The sequence below is a fragment of the Lissotriton vulgaris genome, chromosome 9 (genome assembly GCF_964263255.1).
Source record: "Lissotriton vulgaris chromosome 9, aLisVul1.2, whole genome shotgun sequence".
Classification (NCBI taxonomy): Eukaryota; Metazoa; Chordata; class Amphibia; order Caudata; family Salamandridae; genus Lissotriton; species Lissotriton vulgaris.
Window position 1 is genome coordinate 1,184,309,122 of NC_141697.1, and position 13,445 is coordinate 1,184,322,566.

The 13,445-nt window shown below is 43.4% G+C and overlaps 1 protein-coding gene across 1 annotated transcript in view; it reads left to right on the forward strand.

Moving 5' to 3' along the window:
- Window positions 1-13,445, forward strand: part of LOC147692994 (cullin-associated NEDD8-dissociated protein 1-like) — a 211,529-nt gene that overhangs the window by 20,859 nt on the left and 177,225 nt on the right. The window contains exons 2-3 of the mRNA XM_086939235.1: window positions 8,664-8,807; window positions 10,333-10,487. Of these exons, the coding sequence (XP_086795361.1) occupies window positions 8,664-8,807; window positions 10,333-10,487 (299 nt within the window). The remainder of the gene's footprint in view (window positions 1-8,663; window positions 8,808-10,332; window positions 10,488-13,445) is intronic.

A 13,445-nucleotide genomic window follows, 5' to 3' on the forward strand; every position in this document is an offset into this window, starting at 1 on the left:
TTCAGTGTAGGCCACCACCCTGCATCCTCTGTATCCGGACACTTCCTCCAATGCGGCCATCCATCACCCTTCCGGTCTGGTCTGGTCTGGTCTGGTTCCATCATCCAAAAACAATAAACTAAAATAAAAACATGAAAGTAAAAAGCTAAAACAAAAAAAAAGAAGTGGAAGGGGGGAGGGACCCACGCACAACCACAACTTCAGCAATCCTAGGAACAAGAGAACAAGTATCATTATTCTTGTAAAATAAAATTTTCCATTTAAAAAGCACCCCGGGTGCCTTTCATTATTGAAAAGAAAATATCCTAATTAATTAAAAACATTTAAAATTTAACTTTTAATAATATTAGCAGGGCCTAACATACCCTAATCCTCCCCAAGCCAGCCCCTCCCTTCAGAGCAGGAGCCACGCTACAGTGGGAAGCTACTTTAAACACTGCAATATGATGAGCCTCTCTAAACCAGCCCCTCCCTTACATAAACAAGCCATCCGCGGAAGAAAATTGGATTGTAGCCAATCATAACGAACAGGGACGTGATCGAAACTTGCAGAATGAAGGAAAAAAAACTCGTCTGCACAAACCAGCTGGTCTGCCAAGGTCGAAAAACAAATTTCTCATGCCTTATTTTCTAACTAACGGAAGCTAGTATTTAAAAAAAAACAATTCTGTTACAGTGTACTGCCAATTAAAAAAGCTCCAGTTTTTAAAAAGACTTTAGTCCAACTAATTCAGCTAAAGGCAAGACACTTAAAATATGGGCACTTATTTAGAAAGGGGCAACTACCTTTGGCACACAAGATTATACATTCTGCATTTGAGAAAAAACGAATTAACATGGTCCATTGTAAAAGAGAAATAATTTGCAAAACAACATAAAATGCAGATACATTTCAACATTGGATTTAATTTAATGTTTTGCTGACACATTTATAAAAGCATACATTTTAATTTACATTTGGGAAAATAATAATGTTACATTTTAACATTTTTCCTTTCAAAGGCACATGGTTGCCTTCCACTAATTAAAAGCACATGTCACCATGCACAGTCGGGCAAGATTTATTATTCTCAAACCAGCACATTCCTGTCTAGATGGAAACCCCTCACAGAAATAATTAATGAAAACAGCTCCGTAGCGTGCACTCTAACGGGCCATCTTTTTAACATTTCACTCATTTTAAAAGAACACAGCTTTCCCCGTAATCAGACTGGTTGATTTATAACCACATCAGTTCCAAGGTAAACCCACACAAATTCGTAGATGCATTTCAAAAAGAATGTGAAATGAACAGAACCCTTCGCAAAACACAAGATGGTACCTTTCCGTCAAGAAACTGACAAAGCACATAGGCAGACCAAGGAATCAAAAAAAGTCAAAATCAAACCATCAAATAATCCACTGACTTTTATAGTCAGGTCAGATAACCATGCATGTTGACAGCATGTAAAAAATAAAGACTGCCATCTCAACTCAAGATATTAACCCTTTGGCAGCTCAAGCAGAATCATTTCCCAATGTCCATGGATACATGGGAAAATCATGATCACATTTCTTCACGTTTACAGATGACACGTACACATATTTTCAAAACGTTATCCCCAAGCACCCGAGAGAGATCCAGCTCTCTCCTGCCAAACGTAATGATAACATGCCCTGTCCAAGCCATGACCACATGGCGCTATTCACAAGCCATATTTACAAGACAAACTTTTCACAAACAACATTTCCAAGGCGCAATGCACAAGGAACACAGCAGATCAACATGAGAACATGCACCTCACAAGCCACAATAATATGGCGCTATTCACAAGTCATATTTACAAGGAGCTATATTCAAAGAACTTCACAAATCATATTACAATGAACACATTTCACATTGCACAGCATAAGCAGATGCAGCAAGCAATTTAATGGGCAATTTAAAAGCATTTTTTACACACATTTACACAATTGGACCATCACAAAGATGTAACTGGCTTCCTCATGTAATGCCATCCTTCAACCCTGACACTTTAAACACCAAGATGAAAACCATTCTTTCCACCCTGAATAAGCCAAATGCCATGATGTAATGCAATCTCCTCACGCTGCAACTGTTCAAGCCCATAGGTCTAACAGGCTACATAAACTGCAACATTACGCAAGATGGAACCGGCGTTCAGGGCACTCCCTCAGAACACATGGGAAACTCTCTAAGCACATGGCCAGGACACACAGGATAGGTAAACAGTTCGTGACGCCAGATGTTATGGCTGGATTTTCTGAGTAGGTGGGATCAGCCCCCAGGGGCCCCTCCAACCCAGCCAGAACGTACTCACCTTCCCTCCCCAGGACCCCTCTATCCAGGCACCTGGTACCTACCTGAGGATGGGGAACTCGCAATATACAAGCTCATATTATTAAAAACACCACTAAATCTATAGGGATACTAAGAATACTCACTGATTACTAGGGATATCCATACCCTACACCACACTTATTCACATCAGTTGGTCTCGCGGCCACCCTGACCCAGACCGTTCTACCCTAGGGCAGATATGACACACAATCCGGTGTGTCTACACACGGGCCTGCAGAACCCAATGCTCCCTTTTCCAAACTGTTCGCAATCCTGCGAAACTACACGTTAGTTCGACCTCCTAACGCTCTCACTTATTCAAGCCACAATCCAGTGGGTATTAACACTGGTCTCCCACCCAGTGCTGTCACTAACGCCGCATATCAACGACGACCACATTCCTATGAACAATTATTGGGATAATATCTCAGTTGTCTACTCGGGATGAAACTACAATAATAACTTTGAATATAGTTCCAGATTATATAGTGTACTCCCTGCTCTTGGCATCAAAGGTCCACTCACTCCCTCTTTATGTGATCACCACTTACCTGATTGGGATTACTCATCCATTCACGTAGCAACTACCTAGGAGATATATTTACCTTCAGTGAACAAGAATAGGAAATACACACCAGTTTGTTATAAACTGGGGGTTATTTTATTACAACAATATAAACATTTACACAGATCTGACAAAGACTATAGGTAGAACACACCGCTTGAAAGAGAAGGATTACACATAACAGGAACACTCCGCTGAAAGGGAAAAGATTAGACATAAAGTGTAAGTGTAGCTAATGTGATGAAAACAATATCACCTGATTAGTGTGAAGTCTTGTTCTAGCTGTCATCTGGGTTCCTCTCTCGTCTGTGCCTTGGCTCATCTCAGACTCTCTCTCTCTCCTGCACTCTTGGGTACACCTCTGCGCTGATCACTCTGTCTCTGGACTCCTCTCCCCCACACGAACTATCTCCACCTTCCGTCTTCAACCTTAATGGTTCCTGCCGCTCTGATCACCGTTCATTCCACTAGCTTATTCACTCTGTCTCTGCGCCAATGTCCAATTAACTCCATCTGCTCCCATAGGTTAGTCCACGATCTCTCCTCTATCTCTTCTAAAAGGCATTACTTCAGACTCCAGCTATTCACACCTCCTCCTGATAAGCAACTGCTTCTGACTGCTTCCTTCAGTTCCAGCTCACTATTCAACTCAGCTCTTCTCCAGCTTGAACCCTCTCTGCTTGACTCCCTCTGCTCGACTCTCTGGCTGACTGACCCTCTGCTCAACTGACTGGCTCCGCCTCTGCACTTCACAAATATAGAATGCTGTTTCCTCATGGAAAGTTCCAGCCATCAGCCTGCCGCCCACCAGGTCTCTGCATCACCTCGCATCAAGGACACACACCCAGCCGGCCGGCCTTTTGTTGTGTCTTCTACACAGAGAATAATACAGCCTACCGATAAGGGCTGGCCCAGACCGGTTCTCTCCAAGTGAAAAACAGCCTTAACTATAAACTTTGCCTTTGCCCTGAAAAGCCTCTCAGCTTCATCAAGATGGAGTCCCTCTAGCTCTAGGCCTGTAGGCCTGAAAGGGGTGAAATGCTCCTTAGCTCTGTCAGAATACCTACATAAACCATACCAATGTGTCTAATATGTCAAAGCCAATAGGCAATAGACAGGTTAAAGTCAAGAATAAAGGCATATTAAGCAGCTATCCTCTTCTAGATCTGGAAAAAAAAGGCTTAAAAGGGCCAACACAGGCTAAGAATACCTATACTAGATGCGAGCAAGACTAATGATCTATATCACTGCTAAATAAAGCCAAAAACTCTGCCATCACAGCTGGCAATTAAGAGAACGAGCTCCTGGGGGTACAGGGAATAAAAACAGGACTGCAAAGTGGTCAGACCATGGTAAAGGAATTGCTTGGTCTGTCTGGATATTGCTGAGATTTGAAAAAATCAGATCTAGTAAGTGATGGCAACGTGAGTGCAGGAACGTCCTTGGCTGTATCTTTATTATTGTCAACAATTCAGGCATTTCTATTAATGTTGTTATTCTGATACTATGGGTGTGAGTGGTGTAGCATTTCAGAACCTGCATTACCATACATTTTTTTTTATTTATTTATTTTTTTTTAAATCTGTTTATTAGCATAGTTTTGTGAGCAGTAATAGCATACAACTTCATTCATATAGTCTCAGTCTAAATTCCGCAGGTACATGTATGCGGTTGCTCCAAGCATATATAGAAACATAGTGAATTCGATTTTTCATTTTGTCGATGTATTGGAACAAACTAACAAAACCCGTTCACAACCGGTCCCACCCTCCACCCCTACGAAATCCCACCCGACACTCTCTTAGTAGGCACATAAATGAAATATCGACATGTGGGTCACACTCAATGTAATGATACAAAGTGCAAGGTTAACACACAGGTAAGATGGGGTAGTGTGAGCGATGGGTCGGGGCTGCCCGTCCCCATCGTAGTGCACCGTAGGCAGTGGTGGTCGTGGTCGTGCATGGGAGAGTGAGTCGGGGCACGGTAATACCCCAAATGGCTATTCACTAGCATCCTCATCACCGTCGTCATTGCCAGCCTCAAAGACCCCCAATGTGTCAAACCATTCCAGTGAGATCGGCGTTTTCCGGAGGCCCCTATTCTCCTCCCTTTGTAGTGCTACGCCCTCAGCTTTCCCCCAGCGCACTACCTCCGCCCGCCACATATCTGGGTTGGGTGGTCTCGATGATTTCCATCTCATCGTGATGGCACGCTTCGCCAGCAACAAGGCCAGATCAGAGAAGCGCGCCGCCACGGTTCTGGTGCGGGTCGATGGTCCCAGCCCTAGAAGTGTATTTTCCAGTGTAGGTATTCGGGGCAGTGTACCCGCTTTCGCGAGTGAGTCATGGACAGTGTTCCAGAAATACCCTAGTTTGGGGCATTGCCACAGCATATGTACTAGCGATGCGTCGTCCGCATCGCATCGGGGGCAGTTATGCCTGGTCGCAGGGAACATCACATGTAGTCGGCGCGGTGTCAGGTAGGCTCTATGTAATATCATCAGTTGGATGAACTTGTACTTGGGGTTCCTAGCTACCTTCCTGGGGAACTGAAGTATGCGCTCCCATTCCTTGTCTCGCAGCGGTCTTCCAATTTCTACTTCCCATGTCGCTCGTAGTGGTGATAGTGTGAGTGCCCTCCCCGACTTAATGCTAGATGTGAGCCACTTGGTCAGGTGGCCGCCCGTTCCCATGAGGTAGAGCATTGTAATAAGAGGGTTCGTAGTAGGCTCCTGCCCGTCAGGCGACCATTTGCATGAAATGTAGTGTCGGAGTCCGGCGTGAAGGAGAAAGGAGCCGCCGGGGACGCCCTGTGAAGTCCTGAAGTCTTCGAAAGATAGTAGGTGTCCCTCTGCTAATAGGTCACCCACGTGTGTCACGCCTGCGTCATGCCAGGGATCCAGTAGGGTCGCCGTGAGTGTGCCCGAACCCAGTGGTATGCCCAATAGTGGAATCGTGGGGGCATATGGAGTCCCGAGGGACGTGTACTTCAGTGCCTTCCGCCAGTATGTGATCGCCAGCTTGAGAAGTGGCGGGGCGGTTCTGGGAAGGTCCGAGCCAGGAAGGAGCAAGGTGTGCACTCTCCCCTTAGTACGGTCATCCTCTGTTATATTAATCTCGTGAAGATTACGGCCCGCCACCCAGTAAGCTAGCCATTGCAGCTGACATGCATAATTATAAGCCCTGAGGTCCGGTAAGCCCATGCCTCCAGAGTCGGAGGGGAGTTGCATCTTGGCCAGACCTATGCGCCTGCGGCCATTTCCCCACACAAGTTCGGTTAGCAGCGAGTCGAGGGTCTTAAATGTCGCCGCTGGGATCAGGAACAGCAAGTTGGTGAAGTAGTAGATAAGCCGGGGGAGCATCACCATCTTGGAGATTGCCGCTCTCAATACCCGGAAGGGTGGCAATGTAAGCCAAAACTGAATCTGTGATTTCAGCGCCCGAATGGCCTTCCCTAGGTTGCCGTCTATCATCATGCTCGCCTCTCTGTATATCTGGATCCCCAGGTATCGGAAGGTAGTGTCAGCCATCTGGAATGCATGAGGGGCAAAAGGCAGGGGAGCCGACCCCTCTGTGGCTGCAAAGGTGATGCATTACCATACATTTACCAATTTCCCTCCATTTAGGTGTTTTAGTTGGAATGATTTTTGTGATGAGGGGAAGAGACCTGTGTTTATGCAGTGCATTTCATGGTAAAGTTTCTTCTTATTTTGTACCTAATGTATAACTCCCTCATAAGGGTCTGTTGTTATCTTTCTCAGTTTGTCATACCACGAATACGTCCCACTCAGTTATTTGTGTTTTTATCGATTCCCTTCCTTTAAATTTAACCAGAGCAGCATTTATGCAGATCTCTTTCCTATACATTCAAAGGAGGAGGGGAGTTACTTTTTCAAATCATCGAAATTTGCCTATTGACAAATACCATCGCTAGATCTGCAAATTGTACTGTAATATGTGTGCCCAATACAGTGTAAGGGATCCGTTGTTGCTTCCCTTATGTCCTGTAACCACGGTTCGAACCCTAAACACAACGTACAGCCCCAAAAACCTATCATCCATGACCCCTACAAATACCTTCCCACCACACAAAACTACTCATTCCTTAACCCTAACAACTAAATACCCCCCAAAAAACTCATTGCCACACCAAGAAACCCATCCTTGAACTCTAAAATCTCTTACCGCCCCAAAAAGCGACTCATCCCTCAATCCTAAAAACTCTTTGCCACACTGCAAAACTACCCATCTATGAACCCTAAAAAGTCCTTACCATCTAAAAAAAACTAACTTGAACCCTAAAATCTCTTCTCATCCTAAAACTCTATCCACCTGTGAAACGCAAAAACTCCATACCACACCAGAAAACTACCCTTGTGCCACATAATTACCATTTTTGGGTGCATACTTTAGATTACCTTGCATTTTGTGCAATAAATGCACCATAACTTTTTTATGTTTATGATACAGTGATGTTTTCTTAATAGCGTTGGTACCTTTTCACTGCATACGCACAGAACTTTCCATGAAGGTTATGACTGGGATGCCATGAGTGATGTAGTATATGAGGTCAAATAAGCATTGCATGATGGTCCACAATTCATAGCTAGTTCACAAAAGTATAGCTGGCATATTGTAGTGGTTTTTGGGTTTTATAACGTTGGTTCATATCTCCTTCCAATACATAACTATAATATCACTTTAATTGTTTTTTATTTCAGTGAAATATGCATATATATAAAATACTTATATCGGGTTACGCGATTTAAGTGTTTAATAAGCAACTTTCCTGTGAAATGAGGTGTTTAGACAGAATATCAGAAACAAAAATTTAGTGTCAAGAATATCGAGGAAAAAAATATTGAGAGTTTCTATAGGTAAGCAAACTTTTACTATATATAACTCCACATCTATGTACCTTGATGATATATATAAGAACAGTAAATCTGTATTTACCTATTTGCATTTACCTTCTCGATATTTTGGCCCTCAATATTTTTGACATGATATTCTGTCCACACAATATTTATTTTCTTATATTCTGTCAGTGATCCGTAAAATAAAGGTTGAAAACTGTACCTATGATGTAATGTCTCCTGATATATGGCATGTGAAGTACCGATAGCAGACCATCTGGATGAGAGATTGGCATTTGAATCATGCAGTTTTTCCCAAGTTGATATCCCTCTTCCACTTAAATGTGGCTCAATAACAATATGGTTATAGGAGTGTGTTGGGAAATGTCATTAACACTCATAAATACCACTGATAAATGTAAGAGCATGGGCCTGTATTTTATGTAGCCAGAATTTTTTAAAATCCTGTTATGCACTATATTTTGTAAAGTCCCAGAATGTATTCACAAGCTGGAAAAAAATGGCAACTTAGTTGGCTAACAACACTTTGGACTTTCAGTGAGCCTAGAAAGTATTGCAGGATTATTCAAGTATAAATGCAGTAAGGGCAAATTTAGGATTTCTTGAATCTCGCACATGGATTGAGAGAGCTTGTATCTCCCCAAGCGGAAGCTACATGAAGTCAAAAGGTGTGCCTGCAACAGAGGCTTGTAATATTGTCATATGACCTTTCTCCCTCCTCATCTTTAGCAACTGCACCCTGAGCATTTCGAGTTTGGAGAGGCAGGCTTTGCCATAACAATGTCTCTTCTCTCTGCTTTAACTATTCTTCCCAGTGCTCTTACCCGGTGATAATATGCAGTCCTCCAATCAAAAAGCTATCTTTGATTTCTCTGCAGGTTTATGGCCACCAATGACCTGATGGTCGAATTGCAGAAAGATTCCATGAAGCTGGACGAAGACAGTGAGAAGAAAGTTGTGAAGATGCTCCTGAAGTTGCTGGAGGATAAGAACGGCGAGGTGCAGAACCTGGCAGTAAAGTGGTAAGCGGTTGCCCTGTGCTGCCAGCAGCCTGTTCTCTGCAGTTGTGGAAGCGTTTAAGTACATCCAAGAGTAAGACACGTCCTCTTTGTAAAAGAGAATAACCTCTTCATTGCAGTCCTCAGTCTTTCACTATGCAACTGCTGGTGATGTTAGGAAAACAGAAAACTCTTGGGAGGCATCCCTAGATATTCAGAAGTCTGCTCCATGCTTAATGTGTCCAGTTTAAAAGAATGCTGTAGTCCCGGCGGCCTCACTTGTATAATAAATTTGCGTGACACATGCCAGTGTGCCCGGTGCTCGCAGGCAGGCTTTTCCACAGTCACTGACTCCCTGTTTCCACCTATACACTGTGCTGCGTTATTTTCATGCATAATTAAGAAAATCCCACTCAGTTTCTTCAACTGCTTTTTAAGAAATGCATGTTCTCCTCAGTTTTGAAATTGAATTCGTGTAGTTCAGTTTGCGTACAGTGCTTAATACCAGCATTAAGTCATATTTCTATATGCTCCTGTTTTAACAGTTATGGGATCTCTGGCGCAGGGAACAGTTATCCATCTAGCATGACACAATTTGGGCAAGTAAGGAAGCCTGGATTAAATCCAGTGCCATCTGGTTCCATAATTTGGAATTTAGCCACCACGTAGAATTTGTTTCAAGCACTCCCTATTTTGTACTGCATTCTTCCTTGTGAGACATGAAGGGCATGTAAAATTAGGAGGGTTGAAATATTTAGCTGGCCTTGTTGGGTGTGTTAATGTGACCAAGTCGCTAGTATAGCAACAGTTTTCAGAAATACCAGGCTTTTTCCCCTTAAAACTCCAACAAACCTGCTCCGAGAGGTCAGTATTTAGCATTTGTATTTATTCAGACCAATTGAGCGTTTGTACTAGGATTTACGGAAATATAGCATTATTTACATTTTATACATCATGTTTTTGCCTTGTGCCCTGATGGGTAAAAATGATGTGAGGGTATGACATTGGGAGCAGTGCACTCTGGTGATGTACTGTAGATGTTGGATCATCCGGACTGTTATGAAGAGTGGGGGCTTTGGGATGTCTCCAGGGAGTACGTTTGAATGGTAGGGCCAAAGTTCTGTGCATGGTCGGGCTAGTAGAGCAGAGGCTTTTAGCGAGGTGTAGCTGGAGATCGTCTTTGTGAGGGGAATGAGCAAAGTTCTGAGTGCAACCTTAAATGATAGGGTTTATGGAGTCATGTTTTTGGTAGACAGCATGCCTCTTAGGAGGTGACTGTGCTCACACTTTACAGGTACAGCAACCCTGCTGACCATGATTGTGCTCTTTAAAAAAGGTCAAGTACTCATACCCTGGTGGAAAATCCCTGCTACATCTGTACTTCATTGCTGACTACTCCTGTTTTAAATGTTTCTCTTCAAAGAAGTGAAATGCGGGTGATTTGCTTTCCTTTACGTAGATCCATATAGGGTTTATAACTGGCAGACATCAGCTGTATATATGCAAATCACAAGATACTTGTTTCCATGGTTCAATTTGTCTCTTACAGCTTGGGCCCGTTGGTAGGGAAGGTGAAGGAGTACCAGGTGGAGACAATTGTAGATACACTGTGCACAAACATGCTGTCCGACAAAGAACAGCTGAGGGACATTTCTAACATTGGCCTGAAGACCGTCATTTCTGAGCTGCCTCCAACATCCACAGGTAATAGTGTAACAGTGTGAAGTTCTAGAAAATTGAAGCTCAGATCATACTGTAAATGTATTTGCATTATTTTTCAGTGCAGTTTCAGAGATCAAGACCCTGTTTCAGTAATGATTTCTTCAGGAGATACACAAGACGCATCCAATAAGTAACTTTGACTTTGGGCACTTACAGTCTGGCATAGATAGTGCAGTATTACATTACACATCTCCTGTGATGGGCTTTATTACAGTTACTAGCAGCCCGTGCCGACGTTGTCCGGGTATGAATTGCTGCCGGCCAGTAGTATATTATGTAGGATTTCGTTTTGATAGCATTTCTTATCTCTGACAAGCCTGTGAAACGCTCCGATTCACAGTGCACTGCTGATGCACTTAAGAGTGCGCATTCAGTAGTGTGTGAACTCGAGTTTCCCTACTTTATTTTTTCTTGCAATATTATATAGCGCGAACTCGACAACATGGCATGAGCACAATTTACATTACCGAAGAACACATTTATTTGTGGTTGGCACGGGGAGACAAAGCGATTTGCCTGGAATCACAGGATGTTGAGCTGATGCTGAGATTTGAACGTAGCTCCCCAGCTCTAAAGTTTGCAATTCTAGAACTTGTGGCGGGAGGTGTGTCTAAAAGTGTATGTCGGTGCTGGCCATCAATGAGAGAGATCTGTGCATTTTTCTTTTTTTTTTTAAAAACTTTATTTTTTGTTATGCAATAAAGAGAACACAAACATTCCCCCCCAATTGCGACATCATATAAGAACTGTTGCATACAGAACGACGACCTCATTAAGGCACAGTAGGGAGACAATATCACTAGGCCAAAATCGGACATTGGGGTTATAAAAAGTACCATACATTACAATCAGAACATAGCGACAGTGAACATGAGGCTGCGGCCAAGTGCAAACGACAACCCAGATCTACTCATCCGACCTGTGCATTTTTCAAATCGGTGGTGAAAAAATATGAGTATGTTGCTGGAAATGTGGGCCGCCGTGCCACCAATGTACTTACCGGGGGAGGGTAAACACCCATTATTCCGAGAACTTTCTTTGCACATACCATCATTCCGCATACTTTCATTACGAAAGTACCATGACTCTGCAATGCCATTATAACGCATGGCATTACATTTTATATGCTTTTACCACGCATACATTTACAACGAAATTCGTTGTAAATGCATGAATGGTAAAAGCATGTTTTTTTTAATGTTTGGATAAGGTAAGTATGGGTATAGGGGTATATGTTTTGGGGTACTGAGGTATATGTTTTGGGGTGTTTGGGTATTTTAAGGGTTCAGATATAGTTATGGGGTACAGGGGTAGTTTTAGGGTTTAGGGATAGGTTTGGGTTTTGGGGTACAGGGGTATTTTTAGGGTTCAGGGCTAGGTTTGCGTTTTGGGGTATAGGGGTATTTTTAGGGTTCAGGGGTAGGTTTGGGTGTTGGGGTATAGAGGTATTTTAAGGGTTCAGGGCTAGGTTTGGGTTTTGGGGTACAGGGGTATTTTAGGGTTCAGGGGTAGGTTTTGGTTTTGTGGTACAGGGTTATTTTTATGGTTCAGGACTAGGTTTGGGTTTTGGGGTACAGGGGTATTTTTAGGATTATGGGGTTGGTTTGGATGTTGGGGTACAGGGGTTTTTTAAGGGTTCAGGGCTAGGTTTGGGTTTTGGGGTACAGGGGTATTTTAGGGTTATAGGGTAGGTTTTGGTTTTAGGGTACAGGTGTATTTTTAGGGTTCAGGGCTAGGTTTGGGTTTTGGGGTTCAGTGGTATTTTTAGGGTTCAGGGGTAGGTTTGGGTTTTGAGGTACAGGGGTATTGGGGTATTGGGTTCAGGGCTAGGTTTGGGTTTTGGGGGACAGGGGTATTTTTAGGGTTTAGGGATAGGTTTGGGTTTTGGGGTACAGGGTATATTTATAGGGTTTAGATGGGTTAGTGTTTAAGGGTGTTGGGGTATTTTAAGGAGTAAGGGTGGGTTATGATTATGGGGTGCAGGGGTATTTAAAGGGAGCAGGGTGGACACCCAGAGCTGGAATGTACAGAACCTGGGAAGAAAAAACAATGAAATATTGGGCACAACGCTCGCTTTTTTTTCCCCGTAATCCCGCGCCCCGCACACGCCCACGCCCACAGCACATGATATGAGACATGCATGAATGGCGGAACGTACCACACGCCCCCAGCGTTTGTCACGCCCCCAGCACAACGCAGACACGTCCCCAAGGGACTATTTTGCTGGCACGGTTCTTTTACCTTTTAAATGTATATGGTGGGCTCTGCATAGCCTATGTCCTTTTGCTGCAACTGCCCTTTCCAACGCTGTGTTGGGTGTTGTGATTGGTGCTGTGGTTCCTGAGATTACCCGCCTAAAAGGTTTGGGCTCACTCTTTATTATATTAGTGTAGATAGATCCAATAACACTTCAACCAACTTCTTTAGTATTTTAAAATGGCAGACTAAATGTTTTAAAATCATTTTCTATTGTCTAGGTAATAGCTAGCACCTTTCAAGAGCTAAAAGTCTGGCTTCTTAAATTTCAGAAAGTGAGATTCTCTTTCAACAATCTTGGGCTTACCTGTAGGTTTATTAATTATCAAACACACAACGATGAAGGGAGAAATGCTTGCAATTTGTTTAACCACTGGCAAATGCTCGGGTTAGCATTCCAACCAATTGTTCTTTTGCTGCCTCAGGTTAGACCCAGCCATATGCAAATCAGTCTTTGTCCTGCTTCAATAGGAACAATCCTGCCCGACCTGCAAAGCCAAGTCCTCTTTGAATGGTAACACAAGCAACTCAAGATTGGGCCTCTACCGCTTTGTTGCAATAGCACAGCGAGCAAGGCACCTACGTCTGGGCATACCCTTTGTGACTTATGGTGTTTAATGCTACTAGGGCCTCCTAGATCACTTGCACACTGGTGTGCCCTCTGGCAACTCTTATTCCGTATTT